This window comes from Capricornis sumatraensis, chromosome 7 (genome assembly GCF_032405125.1).
Source record: "Capricornis sumatraensis isolate serow.1 chromosome 7, serow.2, whole genome shotgun sequence".
Classification (NCBI taxonomy): Eukaryota; Metazoa; Chordata; class Mammalia; order Artiodactyla; family Bovidae; genus Capricornis; species Capricornis sumatraensis.
In genome coordinates this window covers 8327489-8340427 of record NC_091075.1, presented here as the reverse complement: position 1 = coordinate 8340427, position 12939 = coordinate 8327489, and the positions used below count along the sequence as shown (strand labels likewise).

Genomic DNA, 12939 nt, shown 5'->3' with positions numbered 1-12939 from the left:
GGGTTGCATTGCTTTATGCACCCTGGTTTCCCTACTCTTAACCTGATTCTGTTATTTCTAAGCTACCCACAGGTATTCATATATTCCAAATGTATTAATTCATTGTTCAGCTTTAATAAGAATACTCTTAGGAAGAAAGCTCTATCAGTTGTTACAAAGGTCTATGTCCAGCTCGTCTATAAGCATAGATGGAAAGCAAAATAGACATTAAGCCCTGTACTTTTATTATCAGGTCTAGATGGACCTTTCGTTATGTACATTGGTTGGTGTTAGAGTTCTTGTTGGCTCTGTGACCAATACAAATATATAGTATAGCCAGGAAAAGTACGGTGCTCAGTTGTTAAGTCCTGTCCAGTTCGTGCGACCCCATGACTATAGCCTGTCAGGCTCCTGTCCGTGGATGTCCCGGATAATAATACTGGAGTGGGTTGCCAGGGACTGTTAACAGGTTAACTTTATAACCTCATCTTTCTTAAGCAGTGCTGGCAAGATTTAGGTTAGTGTTTCCGCATGCTCAAATTAGGGTTTGAACGTTAAGAAGTGAAATTTTGAAATGTTGTGGGTGTAGAAAACAACTATAAGAAGACAAATACTTTCAGTAGAAATTCTATTCTGGCCCGAATACTTCCTAAATTAGTAGGACATTTTATTCAGATAAAGAAATGTCCATGGGACAACACTGGAGTGGTATCAGGGATCATTGCGAGAGGAAAGATTTTAAAACAAACAGACAGACATATAAACATTCAGTCCCGTTCCATTTGCAAGCTGGGTCTGAAGCAGAATGGAAAGTGAGCTTGCTGTGGAGGTAGAATCGAGAGTTCAAGTCTCAGGGGCGGTCCTAAGACGGCGGAGGGAATAGGATGGAAAGATCACTTTCTCCCCACAACTTCATGGGAAGAACATTTGAGCCTGAGCAAATTCCACAAAACAACTTCTGAATGCTGGCAGAGGACATCGGGCACCCAGAAAGGCAGCCCACTGTCTTCGAAAGGAGGTAAGAAAAAATATAAAAAGAGAGACAAAAGAGGTAGGGACGGAGATCTGTCCCAGGAAGGGCGTCTTAAAAGAGGAGAAGTTTCCAAACACCAGGAAACACACTCACTGGCAGGTCAGTGGGGAGTTTTGGAATCTCAGAGGGCAACATAACGGGGAGGAACGCTAAATAAATAAATAAACCCCACCAATTACGTGCCTAACAGCAACTTCCAGCAGAGAAGTAGTCCAGACACTCACATTTGCCACCAGCAAGCAGGGGGCTGAACAGGGAGGTCTGGGCTGCATTGTAGGCACCTGGCCTGAATGCCCTGAGGGCAATCTGACCCAAACTGGGGGATAGCCAGACAGAAAGTAAAAAGAGAGAGAGAGAACTATCCTGGGAAAAGCCCTAGCCTAAGGCACTTCCTGGCCCACTCACAGAACAAAGGACTGAGCAGAGGAGAGCTAGCTGGCTGTGCACTGGCTGGAGACAGGGAGGCAGGCGGGGGCAGCCAGAGCCAGAAAGGGGCAATCTCAGCCCCAGAGGGGCATCCTCTACAAAACTGCAAGCAGGCTCCCATTTGCCTACCAAGGCTTCTTGGGATTCTGGGTGGTTGACATCTGCAGAGAGGGTCGCAGCCAGGATCAGCTCCCCAGGAGAGACATGGCATACCTGAGACGGGCACACCTGCTGCCACCCAGGAAACCGAGCGGCTGGGATGGAGGAGGTGATAAGACACACCACACCTGGGGGTGGCTGTGCTCGCCAAGCACCTGGTCGCCTGAGCTGCTCGGACCGGGGAAGGGCACAAGAGGCAGGTCCAACTGAGTCTGAGCCTTTGTGGAGTACCTGAGAAGCAGCCTGAACCTGAGTGGCTTAGACCTGGGAAGTGCACGCAACCCAGGGCCCACCTCAGACAGTTCCAGGCAGAGCAACCTGGAGCCTGAGCAGTGTAGACTGGGAAAGCACACACACCGTGAGCGGGGGCAAACCCAGTGTGGCCGGGACCTTGTGAGCATACGCCAGTGATTTGTTTACAGTGTTCCAGCCTGCCCACAGCACGACTGAATCACTTAGCCTAAATGAGTGACCACCTTCGATCCCCTATGTCAGGGCGGAAATTAGACACTGAAGAGACCAGCAAACAGAAGAAGCTAAAATAAACAGAGGGAACCGCTCTGGAAATGACAGGTGCAACAGATTCAAACCTTGTAGTTAGCACTGACTACATTGGAAGGGGCCTATAGATCTTGAGAAGTGTAAGCTGGATCAAGGAACTGTCTGAAACTGAACTAACCCCACACTGCCCACAATAGCTCCAGAGACATTCCTAGATATATTTTTACCATTGTCATTAAAATATTTTTTTTTTTTTTACTTTTTAAGTCCTCTGTTACTCCTTTAATTTTCATTTTGATAACCTAGTATTATCTTGCAGAAAAAGGACCCTATTTGTAAATCAAAGTACATTTATATATTTTTTATCATTTTTTGTGACTTTTTTTTTTTAATATTGTATTTTGGGGAGTGTCACGTTTACTCTAGACTTTTAATCTGTGCTTTTTGGTATTTGTTATCAATTTTGTACCTTTAGGAACCCAATCTTCTCTACCCATTTTTAGGTGGGAGTGTGATTACTGGCTTGATGGCTCTCTCCCCCTTTTGACTCTCCTTTTTCTCCACCAGGTCACCTCTATCTCCACCTCACCCTTCTCTTCCCTGCCCAACTCTGTGAATCTCTTTGTGTGTTCCGGGCTGTGGAGAACACTTAGGGAACTGATTACTGGCTGGTTCTGGTCTCTCTCCTTTTGAATCCCTGTTTTCTCCTCCCGGTCACCTCCGTCTCCTTCCTCCTTCTTCTCTTCTCTGTGTAACTCCATGAACCTCTCTGAGGGGTCCAGACTGTGGAGAGCACGCAGGGAATTGACTACTGGCTAGCTTGCTCTCTCCCCTTTTGAGTCCCCCTCTTCTTCTCCTGGTCAACTCTATCTCCCTCCTCCCTCTTCTCTTTTCCGTCTACTCTGTGAACCTCTCTGGGTGTCCCTCACTGTGGAGAAGCTTTTCATCATTAACCTAGATGTATTATCATTGGTGCTGTACAGATAGAGAAGTCTCGAGGCTACTGTAAGAATAAGACTGAAAACCAGAGGCAGGAGGCTTAAGTCCAAACCCTGAGAACCCAGAGAACTCTTGACTCCAGGGAACATTAATGGATAAGAGCTCATCCAAAAGCCTCCATACCTGCACTGAAACCAAGCACCACCCAAGAGCCAACAAGTTCCAGAGCAAGACATACCACACAAATTCTCCAGCAATGCAGGAACATAGCCCCGAGCATCAATAAACAGGCTGCCCTCAGTCACACCAAACCCACAAGTCATCTCAAAACTCACTACTGGACACTTCATTGCACTCCAGAGAGAAATCCAGCCCCACCCACCAGAACATGGATGCAAGCTTCCCTAACCAGGAAACCTTGAGAAGCCACCTGCAAAACCCCAGCCACAGTGAGGAACCTCCACAATAAAGAGGAACCACAAGCTGCCAGAATACAGAAAGGCCACCCCAAACACAACAATCTCACTGTAGCTGAAGCTGAAACTCCACTGTTTTGGCCACCTGATGTGAAGAACTGACTCTTTGGAAAAGACTCTGATGCTGGGAAAGATTGAAGGCAGGAGGAGAAGGGGACGAGAGAGGATGAGATGGTTGGATGGCATCACCGATTCGATGGACATGAGTTTGAGTAAGCTCCGGGAGTTGGTGATGCACAGGGAAGCGTGGCATGCTGCATTCCTCGACCTCAAGGACTCGGGGTCACTGTAGTCCTTGGGGTCACAAAGAGTCGGACACGACTGAGCAACTGAACTCAACTGAATCGTGATGTCTCCTAAAGCTGTACTAGTTGCTTCTTGAAATCAGAACACTGTTATCCTTTCTGTGATCTCACAAGTGGGAAACTCCCCATGTCTTGGAGCAGATGGAAATTACTGCCCTTACAATGTGATTTGGGCTCTAGGATCTCCCATGGAGCCCTGGCAGCCTTGCTGTCTTTTGCATCAAAGCCAGTTACATTATTCACCTACCTGAAATCTCACTGTTATCAGTGATATCACTGTTAACACAACTCACTGAGTTCTCTCCAAAGAGAGAAGTGATATCTTCTCCAAATATCTTGAGACAGTTTTCAAGGAGGAACTTCATCAAAGAAACCTGTAACACAAAGGGGCAAAAGAAAGGGTGTATTACTGTTCATACGGCGTAATAGTAAATCACGTTTCATATGTGAATCTGGGCTCTGACACAAAATGCAAAAGATGTCTGAGAAAAATTCAGACTTGATTAAATACATGTATATATGGATATATATATATATATTATATACATACATCAGTTTTTTCTAAGAAATCACGGATACTTTCAAGAGTAAATTGGGCACCAACTTTAACATTCTTTTAGTCATTGGGCTAAAGTTATAATATGTGGGCTGGTTTAATAGCTACAATTTTGTAATCATGGTTACATGCTTAAAACTAGGATGATTTGTAAGTAGCACACATGGGATGTTTGGGACAAAAGTGTATATTCTCTTACTAAGTTTTATTTAGTTTTATTAAATTTTTTCTAGTTTTAATGATATAGAATTTATATATAGCATCTTATTAAAACTTATTAAGTATCAAATACAACACAAATTGTGAAATTCACTTCAGTGAAGAAATATCTGAAAGTTAGGTAGCAGAGGTTTCTGTGTGGGGTGGGGGGCGGGAGGGGGGTTGTGGAGGAAGAAAGCATCTGGAGAGAAAACATGTCTGTCTGTCTGTCTACCTTGCCTTGCCTCACACTTGCTGTCTAGGGGAGCTTGGAGAAGAGCTGTGATCTTATTAGGCATGTTCTGGCTCTGTTAGAATGTTCTGAAATATTTTACTAGCTTCCTCATCCTCTAGCGGAGACATAACAGAAGCCAGGTATTTTCCTGAATGAGCCACAACTGGCAGAGTGCGGCCAGCGTGTGTGGAGCCTCGGGTGCTCGTGTGGCCCAGGCCGCCTAAGATGTGCCGACAGGGACCAGATGTATTGGGTCTGTCATCGTTGTGTAATGATGAACTCACAGTTTGGAGGCTTGCACACCCTCAGTGATGAGGCTGAGAGTTGAACCTTGGCTCTCCGGTTCCGAAGCCAGGTTCTTTTCTATCATATCGTCCTACTCTTACCTCTCTGTTGTTTGATCCCTTGGATGGCAAAGGAGAAGTGACTCAGCTGTTCTCAGTTAAAATACACCTTCCCATGCCCAACCAGAGTAGGACTCTGCCACTCCAAGGCAGTGTAATTAAAATGTGCACTTTAAAACACGGGTTCACCAGCGTTAATACTACAGACTTCAGGTTCAAAATGGGGACTCTGCCCCACAAGGCATAAAGTGAGAGATCTTGTTACCTTTTTGCTGAGGTTTTCAAATGCTGACCTGCCAGAATTAGCCAGACCAAGAATGCTTGGCATGAGATACAAGCCTAAATCATGAGCTCTCATCTGACTGGATGAGGAATGTTGCTCAATGTTGTGTAACACTCCAAAAAGGTGTCGCAGAAACACTACATTGGCTCTCGGTAGCTGGTCTACAAGCCTAATGACAGAAAAAGCACTTATGAATAAAGCGAGTCATTTTGCTTAGAAAGTGGAAATACAGAGAACACAGTACTTCTTTTCCTACCATGTACACAGTCCATTCTCACAGTGCCAGGCATGAATGCATACAAAAATGTTTCACTGATTTAAATTCCTGAACCAGGTAAGCCCTACTCTGATTAGTTATGTGTTTGTATTTAAGATCATACCCCTGGCGGATTGGTTCGTTATCATCTCTTTCTAGGCCAGTGGATTTCATCTCCAACAGTTTCATGTATTCAGAAGGTGTAAAATGGTCAAGCATTCCATGTTAATAAGATTAGGAGAAGAACACAGTGTCAGCAATAAGGCATGCATCTCTCTTCAAACTGGCGTCGAGGGGTATGATCAAGTGAAAGCACTTGATACTGCTCATTATTTCAGATGACACAGCTGTAAACTATAAGCTAATATTTTCCTAAGAGTATGTTGGTTGTGTTTTCTCAGACTTGAGTAATTATTGCATCATTACCTCTGGGTCGCAGTTATTTTCTCCTCCTCATTTCCTTGATCAATAACAGCAAGCCATTTATCACAAAGATGGGCTGAAAATACGCTTCCTTGGATATTTCGAAGAAAATCCTTATGTAGATCAGAAAAATACATATTATTTTATGATAAGTTCAATGGAGAAATTGCAAAGAAAATATTTAGTTGAAAAATTCAATTCAGTCTGCAATTCCTTCACAGCCACGCAGACTGATTCACAGCAGAGCTTGGCTGTGATTCTCCACAGCCTTGCACACTCAGAAGTACTGGTTGGATTTTCCCCAACTAAAATGAGAAGCCTAAAAGTAGAGTCTAGGCTGTAGTGAGAATGAGGCTAAAGCTCCTTCTATCACCTGGAGCTTACTCTTTGTGTACATGTTAACACAATAGTGCAGACTGGCAAGGTCTGGTGATAACTCACCCGAAATCCTATTTGTTTCCTGAAAAGAAATGCACGTACCCATTTTGTTTGTTAACTTCAGACACAGTGCTTGCTCTGAATTCAAGAAAGAGAAGTTCTGAAATAAAACAAAACTACACCCCTACATGCTCTTATACACATATGAAGAGAAAACTGGAGGTATGTGTGCTCTTTGGGAAAAAGCTAGTATCGAAATCGCTTCGATCTTTTTCTTTAAAAAAAAAAAATATATATATATATATATAAAAGTTCAGTTCTACAGACTTTCAAGCAGCAGGTGTTAGAAATAAACCAAAAGCCCCAATGGGTAAACTACACGTTACCCTTACAACTCTTTGAATGGAATATATCCTCCCCAAAGAGGAAACTGAAAATTTACATACATGGCAACTTCACACCTGTGGGATAGAATATGCAAATGTAAGCTTCCTAAGTGGAGGCCTGGAAAGTTTATCCTGATGACCAAGTCTTAATATGATAGAATGGGGCCTATTAAAATGGATGAAGTTGTAAACTGTTGTGCAAGCCTGAGGGGAAATGATTGCATTGCCTTGCCAGTTTCAAAGGCACAACTTGGTTCCACTGGTCTTAATATACAGCCTGACTTCTCTGAAGAGTATCTGCTTCAGGCAGTGTTTCTACGGCAACTGTCATGATTATAATCCTGTCAGCGTTCACTTGTTTCAGTACTTATTGAGCTGCTGTTTGTGTCCGGCACTCTTTTGAGTACTGAGGATAGACTATGAAGATAACGTACCGAGTCTCAGTCCTCTCATACTTTTTCTTGTGATTGGTATACAGTACCCAATCATGGTCATTAGGTTTTCACTCTGCTTCTTATGGAGTGTCCACAGTATATTGGGAGGGAGGAAGCACTCCATTTCAGTTCAGCCGTTCAGTCCTGTCCTACTCTTTGCGACCCCATGGACTGCACACCAGGCTTTCGTGTCCATCACCAACACCTGGGTCTTGTTCAGATTCATGTCCATCGAGTTGGTGATGCCATTCAACCATCTCATCTGGCTTTGGCTTCTGGGAGTCTGGGGCTGTGCAGCAGGCCCTTTGTGGTTAAGCCAGGACATGACTCATATGGAATATGCCATGGCTATTTGCCATTGGCCCTCTGTTTATAGACAGTTTAAGGGAAAACTCAATGTGGTTCTGACGATGTATTCACTTCTGATTTAGACCACCTCTGTGGTTGCTTGGACATATGGTATTATCCAGGCCAAAGGTGCAAAGTTGGATTCCCCACCAAGATCAATCAACTTTAGGAAGAGAAAACTCTGGGATTGTCTAAGACCTGTGCGCTTATAGCATGGAAACAGGCAAGAGCCTAGTAACTCTTGCTCACAAATCAAATCAGTTCCAAGTGTGCACCTGATAGAGGGTAGCACTCTACTTGCTATTTGCATACCTAGTGTGTATTATGATGGTGCAAGTGTACTAGGGCTCACCTCTAAGTCATATCTGCACTGTTGCTATTATCATGCAATCGAACATTAACAGGGGACAAGGAAACACCTCATGTTATTTAGTTTCTAAGATAATTTTAACAACCTGTCTATAGTGATTACTACATCAATATATTTTTCTTCATAGCTGCTCACAAGTTCCAAGATGGATTGATTAATTTTTTTGTTTCTGTTCTGTTATCGCCCTGGTAGAAATTTAACTACACGCTTGTGATTTAGCTGTATCATTTCAAACTCTGTCTATTTTTGTATAAATGTATGGAACTTTTCCAAATTCCAAACTGATTTTGACTGTTGGACTCACTTTAAAAATAAGATTTTTAGATGGGGCATATAGTAAAACTGGTTACCATGTAAATATAACCTCGGGTGGTGGGTTAAACTTACTGATATTAACAAAGGTTGTTAAAGATGGGAAGGGAGAAAAAAGGAGGAAAAAGGGGGAACAAATGGTGGAGACATCCCTACACTAATTTTAAAGTAAAAGGCATTGTTAGACAGGGGAAGGTAGGATGATGTAGTGATCAGAGATTTTGGTGGCCTCACTAAGCATTTTATGATTCATTGTAAGAGAAATGGGCTTCCTAGGTGGGGCTAGTGGTAAAAAAACCTGCCTGTCAATGCAGGAGATGCAAGAGAGGCAGGTTCAATCCCTGGCAGGAAGTTCCCCTGGAGTCGAGCATGGCAACCCACTCTAGTATTCTTGCCTGGAGGGTTGCATGGACAGAGGAGTCTGCTGGGCAACAGTTAAAAGGATTACAGAGAATCGGATGCGACGAGGCGACTAACACACACACACACACACACACACTCACGAGTTTACCATAATGAGTAAACATCTGTCTTGCATCCATGCTAAGTTGCCACAGCCGTGTCCAGTTCTGGGCACCCTCATAAACTATAACCTGCCAGACTCCTCCGTCCATACGACTGGAGACGTATGCCAGTCCCTGTTCCAGGGGATCCTTCCAACCTAGGGATTGAACCCAGGTTTCTTGCATTGCAGGCAGATTCTTTTACTGTCTGAGCCACCTGGGAAGTTACTTCTGTTAACTGTTTCCAAAAGCTTAAGATGAATTTTATTTTGGAAATGTTGCCTTCATTAGGAAGGTGATGAGGAAGTCATCCAAAGCTGGAAGCTTGTTTTGGTAAACGCTCAACGTGGTAAGTGGGTATTTTGAAATTGATTCTTCTTCTTCATGGAGTGTTCAGGAGCCAAGATGTGCAGTGAAAAAGGAAAATATCTAATGTATGGGGCTCATAACATTTGAGGTACCTTCCTTCAATTTTGACTTTGTGACGTGTTTTCCGCTTTTCAGATCCTTCCTCTCTTATGCCTATTATGTTTCTTGGGCATTCATAGTGAAGGACCAGTCATACAGCTTTAGACTGACTCTGCGTGTGGACGATGCTCAAACTTTCCTTACCTTTAAGACCGACGATACTACGAGAATGCATTCATCATCCAAGTTCACTTTGTGTCCAGCATTGAGTTTGTTCCTCAGGGCTATTGCGGATTTTATACTGGCTGGTTTTCTGAAGATGCCTTCTGTGAACGGCCCTTTTTGATTGATAAAGGAAAGCATCTCCTATAGGGAAGGAAAGAGAAGAAAACTGTGGGACATTTCCTGTCTAGTCTAGAAGCCCAGAGCACAAGCTTGCTCCTGTTTTGACAGAGCTGTGGTATATGAGGGTACAGTTCTAGAACAGCACCGAAGTCAATTTGAAATTTTTACTTCAGTGTCTGTAAATATATTTTCTACCCAACAATAAATTTGAGTCATACACTGAAACATTTTAAACACTTGTGTAGTCAGATTTTCTGTTTCAGTGAATTTACTGTATTAACTGTCTCTGCTTTGAGGCCTTTGTAGATTCACCCTCTCCTCCTTCACCGCTGCCTTCTCATTATTCCCTATTAGAGATGCTCTTCCCTGAGTGTGGAAATCTTTTTGCCATACTCACGCGCCATTTGTTTATTCCCCTTCCAGGGACTGTCCACCCCATTCATTCCTGTTTCCTGTATTCCCTCCCCTCAAACTCAGGCTCAATAGGCCCCTCCTCTCTGATCTCATTCCTTTCTCATCAGCCTCTCTAGCTCCTTTTCCTGTATTTTCATGTCCTCTGCTGTCTGCAAAGTTAGAGAGATAACAGATATTGGAGCCAGGTGTTTCAAGGATTGTGGAATCTGTTATGCTCCTCATCCACTGTGTGACTTTGGGCATAGCACGTTCTTGGGTGAGGCTCTTTTGTTTTTCATTTATGAAGTGAGGGTGGTGATAGTCATGGCTACCGCCTAAATTTTCTGTGAAAGCGCAAGGTCTGGGGTAGTAGCTAGCACATAACTGGTATGATAAATTTCTCCATATATACCATAAAATTCCCTGCATCTAGTGTAGTGCTTGGAGAGAGGGTAGACAGTGAACAAGAGTTAATGCTTACACTTCAGTACACTAGCTTGATATAGCACAGTCCAAACTCTGTGACTCTCTTTTGACACATTCTGGCAGGATCAAAGGATTCATCTGTGCCAGAGGATGCCTACTTTATGCTTAAACACTTGAGTTACATATCAAATCCGCGTGAGACATTGTGAGTCATAGGGCGAGCAGACTCAGCTGAAGGAGACTTGAGACTAGTGTGGACTTCAAGGGAGGAGACCAGGAGACAGTGTGAGGATGAGGTGGACTCTCAGAGCTTCTTACACACAGAGTCTGAAGGAGAGTTACAGGGCTCCAAATAGCCTGGAGCGAAAACTCCCCTCCAGGTCCTCCCCACCGTTCTATGCAAAACCAAGAGCTCTCTCACCCAAAGAAAAAAATGGACATTGGGTTGAATACGCCCGGCTCCCAGCCGGTCCCAGCCTCTGGCCGATCTCCAAAATTCCTTGCCCCAGCTGTTGAAGAGATAACTACTCTGAACAACCTTGCAGAAGAACGGGCGCCCTTAAGACGGTAGCTTTCCACATCCATGCCTGTATAGATTTCCTCTTCTTGGGTAAGGGCAGCAGCTCCCTAATCTGACTGCTGCCCCGTCTCGCCCCATTAAAGGTGATCTGTAAGGTGCCCGGTGTCATCCTTTTTCTCAACCTCGCCTTCTCTAACTGCCTTACTTCACAGAGTCCACGTTAACTGGTCTGAGCTGGTATAGATGGGTGTTTGTTGAAATCGGTGGAATGGATGAGAGTAACTTTTCATCTTGTATTTGCCTTCTGACTCTGCAGTACCTAAATCAGATCTTTTTTTTTTGAAATAACATTGTGAAACTTATCGGACAAAGCCAGACTTCTTCATGTGGAGTAGATTGGGAAGAGAACACTTGATCTCTGCGAACGCCCCTCCTCAGGAAGGTTACAGAAACCAAAAGAAGACCTACCAGAATTGGGGTGCGCAGGGTGTCATTATCACATACATCCTCAAGAGGAGCTCCAAAGAGCTCTTTTTGCTTTCTGGGTGGTAGAGGTGGGTGTTGGTTGTCCTCGCGCGTCCTGGGGCGACACCAAAAGGCCCAGTTTTTGACAGAAGTCTTACTAACTCTCTTCTTGTCTGAATCAAATGTAGAAGAGAGATTTTCAGTAGTAGTAGCTTAGCTGATTTAGCCTATTTCCAACACTTACATTCAGCAGCATATTCATGGCAGAGGCTGAAAGAGAGAAACTGAACCATTTGTTATATAGAATTCCCCACATTCTGAAACAGGCTAATTGCATCCTTGTGGTGTTAACATGTTCTTCTTCCCCATATTCTGCAAACCTAGAGGCGTGATCAGACTCGGGGGTGATTCCCCCTGTGACAGTCTTCCCCAGACAGTGCCATCTATTCCCTTTGCCCTGTGTCATGACGCACTTAAGCTGTAGTTATACGGGTTTCCTAATGGTAAGTATTATCAGTGGATTCCGGTATCAGATCTCATTTTAAAAGCCAAAAATATTTAATATTCAAATCAAGCAGCATTTGGATATCATTTACTTTTGTAGTAAGTTTCCTTCCTCGGTTCAATTACCTGTTTGGCTTTCTGAGTACCCAGTCATGCCCAATTTTCTCCCATCAAAAGAATCGCCTTTCATGAGACATCCTGCCTGATCCTGCTTTTCAGTCAGCCTCTGGACCTCTCCTCTGGGAGGCCACACACCTCAGTCAACTCCAAGGATGACTTCCTGCCCTCAGAGTCTTGGGAAGTAGTCATTAAATGCAGACTATGTTGTAGGATTACAGCTGGCCATTTGTCTGTAACACCTTACTCAGCTAACCCAAGGATGAATGTTAACTACCACAGCCCCTGTCAAAGGAATGCAGATGAAGGGCTTTTCAAAGAAAGAGTGATCAGCAATGAAAAATGGAGTTCAGAGTTTCTCATGCCCAGCTAAGAATGTTTCCCTGATATTTGCTCAATAAACCTGCTTAATATTTCCTTAAATAACCTGCTTAAGTAACCAGCTAAAGAAGTCAACAGAGGAGCCAAGTTGTAGAAAAACCAACAGGAGAATGTAACCAAATATTTTAAAATGCCCATCCACTTGTCTGTTCTGAGACAGAGTGAGTGCATCACCATGTCCTTTCAAGGGACTGAACCACTTGTGGTGCTGGGTGAGAGAACTAGAAGGCTCCTATTCTGCCTCTTAATTGGATAAGTTGCCTAAAACTCTTTGAGCTTCACTTTGCTCAGACTTAACAGAAATGATGCTGCTTACACCTCACTGGACTACCTAACATCATGTACTACTCATCACAAGACATGGCACACAGCAGCCTTAATAAAGGTAATTTCCCTCCTTCAAAGGGCCTAAGGCCGCCTAGACATCAGTCACCTCCCCCCAAGCAGACTCCACCCCCATTCTCCATTTGATTTTGCAGCCTCCAGAAGGTGTACATGCCTGAAGGAATGCCATCACTTTGCCTTAGGTTCCTCCT

General features: G+C 43.9%; 1 protein-coding gene across 1 annotated transcript; it reads right to left on the bottom strand.

Annotated features, from left to right (window-relative positions):
- Nucleotides 1-144: 144 nt before the first annotated feature.
- On the bottom strand, nt 145-11867 carry LOC138082248 (rho GTPase-activating protein 20-like). Its single transcript, XM_068975550.1, has 7 exons — nt 11716-11867; nt 11405-11516; nt 9457-9618; nt 6117-6226; nt 5417-5603; nt 4066-4192; nt 145-176 (listed from the first exon to the last, which is right to left on the bottom strand). Exons 1-7 carry the CDS (start codon nt 11865-11867, stop codon nt 145-147), a joined length of 882 nt encoding a protein of 293 aa, XP_068831651.1.
- Between the last annotated feature and the right edge of the window lie 1072 nt (nt 11868-12939).

Bases quoted from the DNA above. Each gene is read 5' to 3' on its own strand.
- LOC138082248 (XM_068975550.1), bottom strand. From the start codon at position 11,867: ATGACACAGGGCAAAGGGAATAGATGGCACTGTCTGGGGAAGACTGTC. The intron at 11,517-11,715 runs GTGGGGAATTCT...GTGTCGCCCCAG, and splicing joins CAATTAGCCTGTTTCAGAAT to GACGCGCGAGGACAACCAAC. The intron at 9,619-11,404 runs GTAGGTCTTCTT...CCTTCCCTATAG, and splicing joins CCCTGCGCACCCCAATTCTG to GAGATGCTTTCCTTTATCAA.